The following is a 15,558-nucleotide window of genomic DNA, read 5'->3' as shown; positions in this document are numbered from 1 at the left end:
CCACAGATCAGATGGTACTTCTGATGTGTCTGTAAGGGCAGTGGGCCAAGCCTGAACATGCTAGATCCCACTGCAATGCCTTCCCAGCCTTAGGCCTGGTCTACACTAGGCGTTTATGTCGAAGTTAGCGCCGTTACATCGAATTAACCCTGCACCCGTCCACACTGCGATGCTATTTAGTTCGACATAGAGGTCTCTTTAATTCGACTTCTGTACTCCTCCCCGACGAGGGGAGTAGCGCTAAATTCGACATGGCCATGTCGAATTAGGCTAGGTGTGGATGGAAATCGACACTAATAGCTCCGGGAGCTATCCCACAGTGCACCACTCTGTTGACGCTCTGGACAGCAGTGCGAGCTCAGATGCTCTGACCAGCCACACAGGAAAAGCCCCGGGAAAATTTGAATTGGAATTCCTTTTCCTGTCTGGCCAGTTTGAATCTCATTTCCTGTCTGGACATCGTGGCGAGCACAGCAGCACTGGCAACGATGCAGAGCTCTCCAGCAGTGATGGCCGTGCAGTCTGTGAATAGAAAGAGGGCCCCAGCATGGACTGATCGGGAAGTCTTGGATCTCATCGCTGTGTGGGGCGATGAGTCCGTGCTTTCCGAGCTGCGATCCAAAAGAAGGAATGCAAAGATCTACGAGAAGATCTCTAAAGCCATGGCAGAGAGAGGATACAGCCGGGATGCAACGCAGTGCCGCGTGAAAATCAAGGAGCTGAGACAAGGCTACCAGAAGACCAAAGAGGCAAACGGACGCTCCGGATCCCATCCCCAGACATCCCGTTTCTACGAGGCACTGCATTCCATCCTCGGTGCGGCCGCCACCACTACCCCACCAGTGACCGTGGACTCTGAGGATGGGATAGTGTCCACGGCCGGTTCCTCGGACATGTTAGGGGACGGGGAAGATGAGGAAGGAGATGAGGAGGGCGAGGCAGTCGGCAGCGCTCACAACGCTGATTTCCCCGACAGCCAGGATCTCTTCATCACCCTTACAGAGATCCCCTACGAAGCGTCCCCAGCCGTTACCCCGGACACAGAATCTGGGGAAGGATCAGGCAGTAAGTGTTGTAAACATCTAAACATTTATTTTTAACAAAACAGGAATATTAACAATTAAAAGAATGGGTTGTTCATGATTAGTGTGCCCTAGGCGCTTAACGGTTTAGTCATGGGCAGTGCAAGTTTTGAAAAAAAAATCTAGCAATGTCCGGTTTTCAGTGATTGTCCTGCACAAGCCGCTCTACTGTTTATTCCCTGCTACTGCAGCTACAGTAAAATGCGGTCTATATGTCCGGGGATAGAGCAGTAATCCTCCTGGGACATCTCGATGAAGCTCTCCTGGAGGTAATTTGAAAGCCGTTGCATGAGGTTCCTGGGGAGAGCGGCCTTATTGGGTCCTCCGAAGTACGACACGTTGCCGCGCCACGAGACTATCAAGTACTCGGGAATCATTGCTCTGCACAGCAGGGCGGCATACGGCCCTGGTCTTTGGAGGCTTTCCCGGAGCATTCTCTCTCTGTCGCTCTCAGAGATCCTCATCAGGGTGATGTCGCCCATGGTGACCTGCTTTGAATTAGGTAGGGGAATGTTAGTGTTGGGACTGCTTTCCCGTTCCTTTACAGAACTGTAACCTCTGGTTTGTAGCCACGCGGTGGAGGCGGGAGAGGGGCAGCCGAAAGGGATCGTTCCCGGGGACAGCCGCGAGGGGGTGGGACAGGGGCAGAGTTCCTGCTTGCCGGATTGCTGGCTGCAGGAACTGACATAGCTTTAAATGTGAAATGAGGCCAGTGGTAATATAAAAGTTTTAAACTGCCACAAGTGTACGGCTTACCATGTCTGCCTGCAACAGAAATTCCGTTGTCCTGCCCCGCTTCTCAAATGTGCTGTGCAAGACCCCAGGCACTGAATGCGAAGGCCGAGAATTCGACCTTGTGCTGAGTGCGCATGTGATAGGTGCTGTGCATGGTCTTGTTCACAGAGAAAGACTATGTTCTTTGTTCACAACTACGTTTATCTTTCTGAGGAATTCACTCCCTTTTTCCCATTTCCACAGCCCCATCTGTGACTGTCTCACAACCTAGCCTGGAATCACACTCCCAGAGGCTAGCGCGGATTAGGCGTAGGAAGAAGAGGACACGGGAGGACATGTTCTCTGAGCTGTTCCCAAGCCCAGGCAGCACAGCAGACCCAGTGGCGGGAGAACTTGACCCAAATGCACCAAGCCAACATGGATCGGGAGGAGAGGTGGCGGCAGGAAGACCAGCAGGCGACTCAAACGCTGCTTGGACTACTGAGGGAGCAAACGGACACGCTCCGGCGCCTTGTGGATGTTCTGCAGGAACAGAGGCAGGAGGACAGAGCCCTGCTGCAGTCCATCTCTAACCGCCCTCCCCCGCCACCAAGTCCCATACCCACCTCACCCAAAGTGCAAAGAAGGAGAGGCGGCAGAGTCCCTGCTAACTCTCACTCCACCCCTGCAGAGAGCTCTAGTAGCAGAAGGCTCTCATTTCCCAAAATTTGAAAAGTTCTTTCCTTCCCGCCTGACACAAGCCCCCGTCCAAGTTTCACCTCCCAATGCCATGTGTAGTTGATAATAAAAAATACGTTTCTGTTAACTACTGTTTCAATCATGTTCTTTTGGAGGAGGAGGGGAAAGGGGGTTGGTAATTGGACAGGACAGTCACATTTGGCAGGGTACATAGTCGGGGGCAGGCACAGCAGCAGGGCACATATACAGTGCAGTGATGCAGTGACTAGTTACCCTGGTTAGTCTGGGAGGTTGTTTTCATGTTATGTTGGGGGGGGGGTGGGTTGCTCTGTGACTTTGTGGCGGGGGAGGGCAGTTACAGATCTTAAGCGCCGGTCCTTAGGCAGGATCACAGAGCCACACAGCAGGATCTGTAACCGTCCTCCCCCTGCCACAAAGTCACATAGACCCCCCATACACACAGTCCCGATCAGGAGGGGTGACAGGCTCCGTTGAAACAACCATCCCACCGCAGCGGAGCCTGTCAATCCTTGAGTTTAGAAGCTGCATTCGCGTCACTACACTACACCCGCTCCGCACCACAGTCTGCGTCCCAGTTTTAAAAAATTCCCGCGAAAACAGTATTAAAGAAAACGGTGTGCTTTAACAAAGTAGAACTATTTTTATTTCGAAACGTGTGTTGGAAGGGGGGTGAAGGGGGTATGTAACTGGATAGGATAGTCAACATTACCTGGGTAAAGAAACGGGGGCAGGTTTAGCTTCTCAGTACACAAACTTTAAAGTCACAGGTTACCCTGCTCACTCAGGAACTTTGCTTTCAAAGCCTCCCGGATGCACAGCGCTTCCCGCTGGTCTCTTCTAATCGCCCGGCTGTCTGGCTGTGAGTAATCAGCAGCCAGGCTATTTTCCTCAACCTCCCACCCCGCCATAAAGGTCTCCCTCTTGCTCTCACAGAGATTGTGGAGCACACAGCAAGCTGCTATAACAATGGGGATATTGGTTTCGCTGAGATCACAGCGAGTCAGTAAGCTTCTCCATCTCCCCTTGAGACGGCCAAAAGCACACTCCACCACCATTCTGCACTTGCTCAGCCGGTAGTTGAAGAGGTCTTTTTCAGTGTCCAGGGCGCCAGTATAGGGCTTCATGAGCCAGGGCATTAGCGGGTAGGCTGGGTCCCCGAGGATGACTATAGGCATCTCCACATCCCCAACAGTTATTTTGTGGTCCGGGAAGTAAATACCTTGTTGCAGCCGTCTAAACAGACCAGAGTTCCTGAAAACACGAGCGTCATGAACCTTGCCCGGCCATCCCACGTAGATGTTGGTAAAACGTCCCCTGTGGTCCACCAGTGCTTGCAGCACCATGGAAAAGTATCCCTTTCGGTTAATGTACTGGGTGGCCTGGTGGTCCGGTGCCAGGATAGGGATGTGAGTTCCATCTATGGCCCCACCTCAGTTTGGGAATCCCATCGCTGCGAAGCCATCTATGATCGCCTCCACGTTTCCCAGGGTCACTACCTTTGGCAGCAGTACATCAACGTTTGCCTTCGCTACTTGCATCATAACAACCCCCACGGTAGATTTGCCCACCCCAAACTGGTTCGCGACTGACTGGTAGCTGTCTGGCGTTGCAAGCTTCCAGAGGGCTATGGCCACTCGCTTCTGTACACTCAGTGCAGCTCGCAAGCGGGTGTCACTGCGCTTTAGGGCAGGGGACAGCAACTCACAAAGTTCCAGGAAAGTTCCCTTCCGCATGCAAAAGTTTCGCAGCCACTGGGATTCATCCCAGACCTGCAGCACTATGCGGTCCCACCACTCAGTGCTTTTTTCCCCGTGCCCAGAATCGCCGTTCCACGGCATCAACATGACCCATTGCCACCGTGATGTCCTCGGCGCTGGGTCCCCTGCTTTCTGACAAGTCTGTGCTACTCTCAGACTTCAGGACATCACCGCGGTGCCGTAGCCTCCTCGCCTGACTTTTCTGCATCTGCCTCAGGGAAACCTTTATGATAAGCTGCGAGGCGTTGAGAGCGGCCACAACTGCAGCGATGGTCGCAGCGTGCTCCATGCTCGCAGTGCTGTGGCGTCCGCGCTGTCAATGACTGGAAAAGTGCGCGAACTGATTTCCCGCTGGCGCTTTCAGGGAGGGAGGGCGGGAGTGATGGACGGATGACGACAGTTACCCAAAAGCACCCTCGACTCATTTTGTTACCCAGAAGGCATTGCCGGCTACACCTAGAATTCCAATGGGCAGAGGGGACTGCGGGAACTGTGGGATAGCTGACCACAGCGCACCGCTTCGAATGTCGACGCTTTCACCGTTAGTGTGGACGCACAAAGTCGAATTACTGTCCTTAGTGTGGACACACACATTCGACTTTGCAATATCGATTCCAAAAATTCGATGCAAGTAAAATCGAACTACTCTCGTAGTGTAGACAAGGCCTTAGTGATATTCAATACCATCTCTGTCAGCAACTTCTGGGTCATAGAACTCAGGGCGGAGATAACATGTAACTCACTAATTCTAGCCTGTACTTGGGTTAGCTGTGCTCCACAAATAAGGCTTGTGGCCTTCTTTAGTTGCCCTAATTTTTTATTATGTTTTTGGTTCTTAAAAATATTTTAAACTGCTGCTGTACTATTGGCCCTATCCCATAGGGATCCGGTCAAGTCTCTCTTCTTTCTAGAGGAAATAACCTAAGCCCTCTGTTGTGCTAATTTAATACAGCCCCTTTTGCATTTAAAATCTAATTAGGGAGGGCAATACATGCTGAAGGACTTCTCCAAAACACAGGGCGCAGCCTGTAGAATAAACCCCAAAATCCAATCAAAACTACATTCTCAAGCATGGGTCCTACAAGTTTCTTCCTGCCAGTGTATAATTCTTTGTTTTTTCACTAGGGTCAGTTTTTAATGTTTTTTTGTAGTCAGGAATTCTTGGACTTTGGTGGTTCTAATGAAGCAAGTGTTCTTTCTTTTTTTTTTTTTTTTTTTTTTTTTTGAAACAGTGTGGTTCAGCATCATATAGGGGAGAGGTTACTAGCACATCACTCTGTAATGGGTTTTGCTTTTTTTAGAAAAAAATCCAGAGGCACAGTAGGTCTGTCAGTGGACAAGGGAGAGGTTACTAGCACTTCACCTTGTCTTTTTTTTTTTCCTGCTGTTCAGAAGGCACAGCAGAGTTAGAAGGAGGAATAGAAATTAGAATTAGAATAGAATTAGAATAATGGAGATATCCCATCTCCTAGAACTGGAAGGGACCTTGAAAGGTCATCGAGTCGAGTCCAGCCCCCTGCCTTCACTAGCAGGACCAAGTACTGATTTTGCCCCAGATCCCCAAGTGGCCCCCTCAAGGATTGAACTCACAACCCTGGGTTTAGCAGGCCAATGCTCAAACCACTGAGCTATCCCTCCCCCCCGATAGGCTGATTATCAGTCGGAGAGTCCTCTTGAGGTGGAGGGTTTTTTTTGCAGTGAGAAGCATGAGTCCAGGTAGGCAGTCCTTGGCACTTCACAGCAGTATTGGTGGTTAACAGGACTTGGAAAGGGCCTTTCCAGCATGGAGTCAAAGCAGTCTTTCGTTGATGGACTTTACGTAGACTCAGTTTTTTGGTTTCAATGAATGGCAGGACTGCTACGGTCTTTAGGTAGTGCTTTTTTACTTGTGAAAAAAACTTAACACATTTTATTAATGCCTGGCAGTGTTTTGCAGATTTTACAGCTGCTTGGGCACATTCAGGCCCCCCTTTTTTTTGGCTGTCAGCCAAGTCTTAGCTGTGGGCAGTGCCCTTGGATGGGCCAGCATCTTATCTTTGGACTGAGCTTGCTAGCTATTTTTTTTTTTTAGTTAACTCGTTTTGTTCCTTTTTTTTCCTTTCTTTCTTGGCTTTTTTTAACTTACAAAGGAAACTTTTACTTTTTACTTATACACTTTTTTTTAACAATGAACACATACATATTGCCATTATACAGTACATTAGTCTTATTATTTAATGTATGCCATATACACCTTTTTAGTAAAATAACTTCTATACAGAGCTTTGGAGCAACAAACTAGGACAAGCACACCCACCTTTGAGGAGTCCACTCGGTACAACCTCTTGTGTCCAATAGCTTTCTTTTCTCCCTAGCTCTCTGGCTAGAAATCTGAAGTAGCCAGAAGGATTCCATGGGCAATATGGGGAGTGGGTTAACCTTCCATGTCTTTGCTTTCAAAGACTGTTGATATGCAAATTTTAACAACATTTTTTTTTTCCAATTAAAAGATCTGACCAATGAAGTTTTTTGTTTTTTTTTACTTAAGCAAATGTATTAGACTTTAGTATATTACATTTTTTTTGATTTATCCAAACACTTTGTATTCTAAGTTGAATAAAACAAGTATTTGCTTTTTTATTTAACTTTTTTATTTAATTTTGAACTAGACTGTCTTATGAAAATATTAAACTTAACAATTCTGGCCACAAGACAAACACCACAAGACAGGACATAGAACACAAAAATAATTCTTATTGTGCCAGTAAATGCATGGTACGTTGAATGCTGTTCAGCTGGCATCTGGTTTTTTTTGATGATTTGAAAGACATTATTTACTTAAAATATTTTCTTTATATACACATACTTTTGTTGATTTTAGGCAAAACAGAGGAATTACCCCATATTTTTTTGTATTTGTTTTATAGGCAGCCCAGGTTTCAGTGGCTTCTACCTTATTAGTTAGAAAATTGCATTAATACAGATGCTTTCTGGCTTGCTTTTAGATCCAAAGCTATCCACAGCTTAAAGATTCTTACTTTAAAAAAAAGGACACAATTAACTTTCTCAGACTTTTGATTGCCTTTTACTTCTAACTCTTGCTTTTAAATGCACAGTGATCTGAAAAAGACAACACAACCTATATTGCTAGGCTTGCATTTTTTTTACTTTTACTACAATATACACTGCACATGTTCTGGGGAAAATGCACATTCTCTCCACAATTCATTTTTTACAACATTAGCCACATTAATTTTTACACAAGGTGTAACTGTTTCTTTTATGCTTACAAAATCTCCATGCACTCACAGCAAAGTGACAGCTCGACCACACAGAGCCAGGGGCACTGTCCTTCTTTCTTTTTACCAGATCTTTTATTTGCTATTTTGTTACTCAAAAACAAAATTTAAATTTTTTATTCTTCTGGCTTTGACTACCCTGCTGCAGCCACAACCTTTGGTCTTTATTTAAAACATTTTAAATCTTGTAGCATTAAGTCACTTTAAGGATTAAATGCTAAATACCTTAAACAACACTAGTTTCCTGTGCCTGGCAAAAGTATTTTCGGTTTTGCAACTTTAAACAATATCAATTTATCTTAAACTTATAAAATACAGATTGTACACAGCAGGTTCTTCAGCAAATTAGACTAACGTATTCATAGTCGAATAATTCCACTTAAATAACTTCTTGCTTGGATTACTTACAGAAATTCTTACTAAGTTTCACTGCTTAATTCCCTCTAGCAACTATAGAGTTAACTTCTTACTTTTGGGAGGGCTGTTCTTTTACACCCTGGGGTCTCCTGCGGCGTCTCTTTCAGAGATTCCAGTTCAGGCCGGCTGCCTGGGGCTTTTTCAGCGTCCCCAAACCACAGCAGCTCTAGGGTCTCAAAGGCAGACTGTTGGATCTCACTGGATAGTTAAGCTTTGCAAATGTAATCTCAGCACTGTAACTTGTACTGCCTTTGGTTTGCCTCGGTCTATAATTTTTTACAGCCAGCTGGGGCCGAAAGCAATTTTTTTTGTTTTATAGTTATACCATACAAATAAATAATCCATTTGTCCCGGTCTAAGATCAACCAGGATATTCCTGAGGGAATCCATCCTGTCAGCAGAAAAGGTTCCACACCTTGGCCAGTCTTTAGTCGGGGACAAATGAGTAGTAAAGGAAGGCCATTGAATTTGGCATAAGTTTCTCATTTAGATTTAGTCAAACCGGTTGTTCAAGAGATTTCCTTCCAATCTTTAAATACCAGAGACAACGGGGCGTCCCCCGGGCATTTACTGCCAACTTGTCCCATTTAGCCTGTAGGGCCTCTAACCCTATCCCGGAGACTCTAACCCCTCTTCAGGGGATCGCTTACCTTATTCAGGGACTCGAACCCCGAAGACCTGGATCCTACTCAACGGGTAGGCGGACGTTGCTGGGTTTCACCGGCTTCAGCTGGTTCACAGAACTCTCCTTATTGCCGATGCAGGGATCAGGTTACCGGGCAAGGCTCCTCGAAGCCAGAGGATGCGAGCTGCGTTGCTTCGGACTCTGATCCCGCACCGGAGAGTCAGACGAGTCCCGGCGGAGTCACCAAATTTGTCGGGGACTTTTTAACCCAGACGGCAAGGTTCGTTGTCTGACCGCAGAGTGAGAGACAGGCAACACCAGCAAGGTCCAATACAAGCTCTTTATTGAAGAGTGCACACAACAATAGAGAGCGGCCCGTCTCCAGAGAGAACCAGCCCCGATTACAATAACTAGTCAGGTTATATAGACAGTTTCGTCGCGTCATAGTTAAAACAACCCAATCCCTTCTTTTACTAGTTAAAAGCTTCTAATATTCATGCATATCTATGTTCTTTGACAGTACAAACAGTTCATGATTCCTCAGCAGCTTCTTATTAGCTTTTTCATCATGCACTAGAAACTAGGAGAAAGGAGGGAGTTAGGAACAGAAACAGGGAGTGGAGACTGCAAGTCTCCATATGTCCAAACAAACCGTTCCTAGTACATTTGGTACAAGAATACGGCCTTCCCTTTATTTCATTCTTTGAAGCCCAAGCAAGCATGTCCTCATGTTTCACAGAGAGACAGGAATGGCCCAGCAACTACAGTTAGCCTAACTTTGGCTAAGCTGGCCAAATAACCTGTTCTATACTCCATTTTCCTTGGACCTAACAGAGGCAACTGTTCCACTCTACTTGTCTCTGGTGAGGCCTCTGCCAGAGGAGTGTATCGGTTTAGGAAAGGTGTGAACAACCTAGAGAAAGTCTAGAAGAGAGCAACAAAAATGATAAAGAGTTTAGAAAACCTGAGGAAAGGTTAAAAGAACTGGGCATGTTGGTCTTGAAAATTGAAGACTAAGTGGGGACCTGGCTAACAGTCTTCAAATATGCTAAGGAGTGTTACAAAGAGGATGGTGATCGGTTGTTCTCCATATCCACAGAAGACAGGACAAGAAATAATCAGGGTAATTTGCAGCAAGGGAGGTTTAGGTTAGATATTAGGAAAAGCTGTCTAAATATTAGGATAGTTAAGTACTGGAATGTGTTACCAAGGAAGGTTGTGGAATTCCCATTATTGGCGGTTTTTAAGAACTGGTTAGACAAACACCTATCAGAGATGGCCTAGGTATACTTGACCCTGCCTCAGTGCAGGGGGCTGGAACTGATGATCTCTCAAGGTCCCTTCTAGCCCTACATTTCTAGGATTCTATGAATATCAGCTCTCAAATTTAAGAATTAGTGCTCACTCAATTGTTGAAGAAAAACTGCTTTAGATAAAACCAAACAAGTAAACAGAAGCCAGAATCCCCTTTGACTCCACAACCTGGCAGTAGTTCGCTCTTGCTGAACACTGTTGGAAGCCAGGAACTATTCTCATAAGCTAAGTTACCAAGATATATGACAATAGCAAGCAATCAAATACAAATTAAGCACCATATTATGCTAGTTAAGCCCTGTGAGACAAGGACAAAGATTAACAGTTAGTTAATGAAAAAAATCACTCTTTTTCCTTGCCATTCCTTTACACGCTTATGGTTTTCCATCAATCAATAACAGCTTCTGTTCACTCATTAGCTATCTAATCCCCTTTAGCTTCTCAAGGGCATTACAGAAAGCACCGCTCAGCCCAGCAATGTTCTCAGAACATTTCAGGAGGACGTACATATCATTTTATTGTTCAATGGCATGCTCAGAAGCTTTGTAGGAACCTCTCGACACATATGTACAAAAATGCCCTGACCAAAAGTGGGAAGCCCCAAAATGAATGGCACAGTTTGCGCAGAAGTGAAGGGATCCTAAAATAGTGTGCAATTAATTTCTTCCACATAAACCGCTCAGATATCATTGGTGCTGTTCAGATTAGATCAAGAAGAGGATTATTTGCAAAGCACTAAGCACGCACTTAACGTTAAACATGTGGGTAGCCGCCTTGAAGTCGATGACATAGGAAAGTGATAGGCAATTTTACCTAATGTCATGATCCAGTAAAGCATGAGCTTAACTGTAAACACTTTAATCAAAGATTTCAGTGGGAGCGTGCATGTGCTTAAAGTATTTGCAGAAGTGCTTTGTTGGACTGGAGCCTTAGAGAAGACTCTATTTTCTATAGCTTCAGCTCCAAATTCAACTTCAGGTTAGTGTCAGAGGGAAATTGGGCCTTACAATGCCCCTCCATAATGTAGGTCAATTGAGTGATTGCAAATATTCATGGGTGACAGAAAACATCTCCTTCCATATGCTCATATTTATCTTCATCTGAACTTCTCAGCTGTCTGGGGGATAAACTGATGGATCATCTTTGATTTTTTTAAAATAACCACATCACTTTCCCAAATATTATGTACAATCAATAATTAGTTAAAAAAAACTCACTTTGCTAATGCCTTCATCTGTCCATTGAAAAGAACAACTGTTCTGATAGCAGTCAAAATTTCTTCCGCCACAGCTCCTGCTCTAGCATAAGCAGTCAGCTCTTTTGTAGTGAAGGATGCCAAGAACTGGAAAATTCAGAGGATGGGGGGAGGGGAAAGTATTTAATTGCAATCTATTTAAGTGGTGTAAATTATGTACAGATACAAAGGATGATCAAGCACTTAGGGAAAGAGCCTAGAATGTAGGAGACCTGGATTCAAGTCCCCACTCCAACAGTTTTCCTGGGCAACTTCGGATAAGTAATTTCTTTCCGTGTTGCACTTCTTCATGTGTAACATGGGAATCCCCTATCTTGCATGGTGTTGTGAGGCTAAATACAATGAAGATTGTGGGGCACTCAGAAACTATAGTAATGGAGGCCATGTAAATAACTTAGCTATCTTAATTATAGGTCACAATCCTGTTTCTTCCTCCACCATTTTCAGTGGTTGGGTGGAGGAAAGAAAACAAAATACAACCTATAAATGGAAACACTTGGTAAATTTTTCTTTGCATTACAAGCAATATCTATTAATGTGGTCACAGTTGATGAATGCTGATCATCCTCTTCCCATGTGGTGAGTGGTGGTGACTGGAAGCCGTCCAGGCCTCCATGGCATGCCAATGCCTGCCTGCTGATGCTCAGTGTAGACAGAACTCTGCAAATTTTGGGGCAGGAGCCAGTGGAGTAGGAGAAGGGCTGCTCTCCATGCTCTCCAAACTTTGGGGTCATGTTGCTTTGGGGTTCACTCCCTCTCAATCTGATTTTAGAAGTAGAATTCTTATTTGTTTTCCCCCAGCACTTACGATTGATCCAACTGCTGCTGCTGCAGCAAGGAGAGGGATAACTGACAAAATCACCAAAGTCAGTTTCCACCCGTAGATGAATCCTATAACAATCCCTGTCAGAAACGTGGCAAAGAATTGTACAAATATACAGAACTTGTCTCCGATGCCTTCATGGATGGTGTTAATGTCACTGTTAATTAAAAAAAGAGATTTGTTAACTTTAATGAATGCCTCCTCCTCACAAATTTTTCTGTTTTGCTGGAGAAAAGCTTGTCAGAAGTTTAACTGTTCAAATCATTGGGCAGTAGAAATTTTGGACATGGGTACTGAACAGCTCTTTGTGGGGCTAGGAACTAGCAGATCACAACTCATTTTCTGTGATGTAACCTCTAGATAGACTCTGCCATTGCTACCCCTGCTCATTCACACGTGACCCAATTCATTTATGCAATATCCAAAAGGAATAATCCATACAAAAACAAAAATTCACCCCCAAAACCTTTACATTACTTTTTCCTCCAAGTTCCCCTATGTATCCTATCTTCTTCAATTTTGTTATTAGATTTTAAGACCTTTGAGGCAAGGAATATCTCCATTTTGCATTCTATACAGTGACAAGCACAGTGTTAGTAAATTATTATTTGGAAAACCATTGTGTGTCACACTAATTTTCTCTTGCTAGTTACGTATGTGGGAGCTAGAATTGGTGAAATTCAAGCCTCTCTCATTCCCTTCAGGATTCACATCTTACGAAAACTGGGCATATCCCTCCCTGCACAAATTAAATCTGGAGAAACTCTTCATACCCTGATCAGACCTTCCTCTGAATCCCTGCACAAGGGACCTGATCCAAAGATTCCTAATGATTTTAATTGGTTTTGGATCATGTTCAAAATGATAACATAGTGCCCATAACTATGAGTGCAGTTTCATTTCATACAGTGTCAGGGGTTTCAGTGTTTGTAAACTAGCTGGAGACAGCAGAGCTGTTTATCTACAGTAGTTTGCAAAATAGCTCATAGATACTACAAAGCCAATGTCAGAGGAGTAAGATATTGCATTTCACAGGATAAGTCCTCGCAATGGAAATGTCACTGAAACTCTGAAAATGAAGTGAAAAATGATAATGAATTCCTCCCTCAGACAGCAGTAATATTTTGGGTCTTAGTTAAAAAGGTTTCCTGGAAAATTCCTGTAGCTAATTCTATAAAGGTAAACATCAGACTTCTTTTTGGCTCATGTTCCTGATGCATAGATAAATAGAGCCTTCTCACTGCGTCAGTCGGGTGTTCAACGTTCCAATCTGGCTGGTATCAAACCAAGCCATCTCCTGGTGAAGTATTGCGAAAAAAAACTTTTGTCGGATTCTTGCGGTCTGTCTTGCAGCTGAGGTCAAAAATGTCCAGACTTGGATGGTGCTCAGTATCATTACAGCAAAGCCAATACCCGCATAGTAGTAGGCAAACCTGTAGTAAAACAGTAAAAGTCCGTAAGGTCAATTGCATCTTGCAAGACAAGTTAGACACATCAGGTCACGTTCAACCCTGCTGAAGTAAATGAGATGTAATTGAGGGCCAAATTTGGCTTACAGCCTAATGGACAAAAAAATATAGAAACTACACTGTGCTATTCTTATGGAAATAATTGCAGAGGTTCTTACCTGGTCATTTCAGCTTCTATATCCAAACCTGGAATTGCTGAACAAGTAGAGTTATAATTCATCACAGCTGAAAGATTAACTGTAACAAAAAAAATATTCAGTTTTATTAGAACAGGCATAACACAAATTATGGTGGTTTAAGGCCATAATCTTATCAGTGTTTTGCATGACACTACACTCCCTGCAACCGCTCTATAGATTTATGACTTTCATGGTGGCCATCATCCTTCCAGTGGAGGATCAAACAGGGCAAACTTCTGAGTCAGCTCAGATCACTGTAGAGTGATGTCACGGATTTAGCTCACTACGTCAAAGGGCACTGCTCAGATCATAGCTTCATCTGATCTGACCGTCTGATTCCAACACTGGCCAATATCTGATTTTTCAGAAGCTGATAACTCCCCCTTCTACCTGACACAAGGCAAAATTCATCCATACAGACACCATAAGTCTGACTTTTATGCACCACTTAGGTTCCACTCAAAACTGTGCCCAAGTTGGGTCCAAGTGGTGGCTCAGCCTTTTGCTGGCTGTCTGCAAAAAGGTAAATTTCACTAATAATATACCTAACCAAAGGTGCAAAACTGTTCAGACCAGAGAGAAATGGGAGACCCCTTCCAGGTGTCAGCACATATATTTTAGGGTAAGTTATGATTGCCCTTATCATAAGCTTAGCTCTTATAAAGGCAAAGTAGTACTAATGGTCTTATTTTCACATAACTTGATTTGGTGACCTCCTGGGACAGTGAATTCCATGGATTAACTATAAGCTATAGAAAGTAGTAAATTGTTTTACAGTTACCAAATATACTGCTCTATAATTTATCAAGTGTCTATATTGCTACTGTACTATACAGCAAGGTAAAAAGGAAGGACTGCTCAGAATTTGGGGGAGGGATAGCTCAGTGGTTAAACCCAGGGTGGTAAATTCACTCCTTGAGGGGACAAGGATCTGGGGCAAAATCAGTACTTGGTCCTGCTAGTGAAGGCAGGGGCTGGACTCTATAACCTTTCAGGGTCCCTTCCAGTTCTATGAGATAGGTATATCTCCATATATTATATTATTTAATTCACTATGCTCTTCATGGCTTTTAACACCACAGCAGCACTCCATCCTGAACCTCTGCCAATCCAGTAATTAAGAGACTAACAAATATTTTCAGAAGTTGAACAAACTTTGTTTACCTGAAGACATATTTACTGCTTGGCCAATCATCACAAATCTGTTTGTCATCTCTCCAAAGACAATGAATAAAAGTGGCAGCGCTGTTCCATTTGAAACAGCTGCAATCAAACCTATTATCATCAAAATGATATCCAGCCAATCGGCATACCCAAACTACACGAATATAAAGAAAAAGGTATTAATTGAAGGTTGAAAAATTTCACATAATTGTGACAATACCCTCCTAAGACACATAGAATAGGATTTGTTTTTACATAGCACCATTCGTGATTTGGGTATCCCAAAACACATTATGAAGCAATGAATTAGATAATGTGAAGGCAAACACAACATTTCGGATGCACTTTGAAAAAGCTTACACACAGTTTCAGGCCAGTTTTTATTGAGGGAGTTAGGACATGTTGGCAGAATGGCAGGATGAATCCCCTAATCTGTAGAAAAAAGAATATATCTTATATTTTTCACAAAGTGATAACATCACCTGTGCAACTCACTGCCTCTCTGTGTGCATTCTACTACATCACATATTTACTCAGTGCATTTAAAATGTAAACAAGAACAGGTAGTTGACAAACATTTGGCTGCTGCCTACCAATAGAAATGGGTATGTAGCAGTTATCACATTTAAGGAAAACACAGCACTTGTTTCCCTGGATAATTCATGAGATATTATAAAATTATCTCCAGTTGAGAGGCCAGGGCAAGGCCCTACTTACCGCATATGCTTCACCTCAGTCCTTAACATGGGTGAATTTCACTC

The 15,558-nt window shown here is 44.0% G+C and overlaps 2 protein-coding genes across 11 annotated transcripts in view; both read right to left on the bottom strand.

The window, feature by feature from the left end:
* Positions 1-15,558, bottom strand: part of LOC112061488 (ATP-dependent translocase ABCB1-like) — an 81,912-nt gene that overhangs the window by 54,765 nt on the left and 11,589 nt on the right. For all 10 annotated transcript variants that reach the window (XR_010598289.1, XR_010598290.1, XM_065583313.1 and 7 more), the window contains exons 5-9: positions 14,798-14,951; positions 13,613-13,691; positions 13,227-13,418; positions 11,971-12,142; positions 11,125-11,249 (exon numbers count right to left, since the gene is read on the bottom strand). Coding sequence is in view for 8 of the 10 variants with exons in the window: in XM_065583313.1 (XP_065439385.1) it covers positions 11,125-11,249; positions 11,971-12,142; positions 13,227-13,418; positions 13,613-13,691; positions 14,798-14,951 (722 nt within the window). In the remaining 2 variants the exon portion in view is untranslated. The remainder of the gene's footprint in view (positions 1-11,124; positions 11,250-11,970; positions 12,143-13,226; positions 13,419-13,612; positions 13,692-14,797; positions 14,952-15,558) is intronic.
* Positions 1-15,558, bottom strand: part of LOC101949395 (ATP-dependent translocase ABCB1-like) — a 232,472-nt gene that overhangs the window by 205,344 nt on the left and 11,570 nt on the right. The window lies entirely within an intron of this gene.

This window comes from Chrysemys picta, chromosome 2, assembly GCF_011386835.1.
Source record: "Chrysemys picta bellii isolate R12L10 chromosome 2, ASM1138683v2, whole genome shotgun sequence".
NCBI classification, from domain to species: Eukaryota; Metazoa; Chordata; order Testudines; family Emydidae; genus Chrysemys; species Chrysemys picta.
This window is presented reverse-complemented; position numbering and strand designations above follow the sequence as displayed.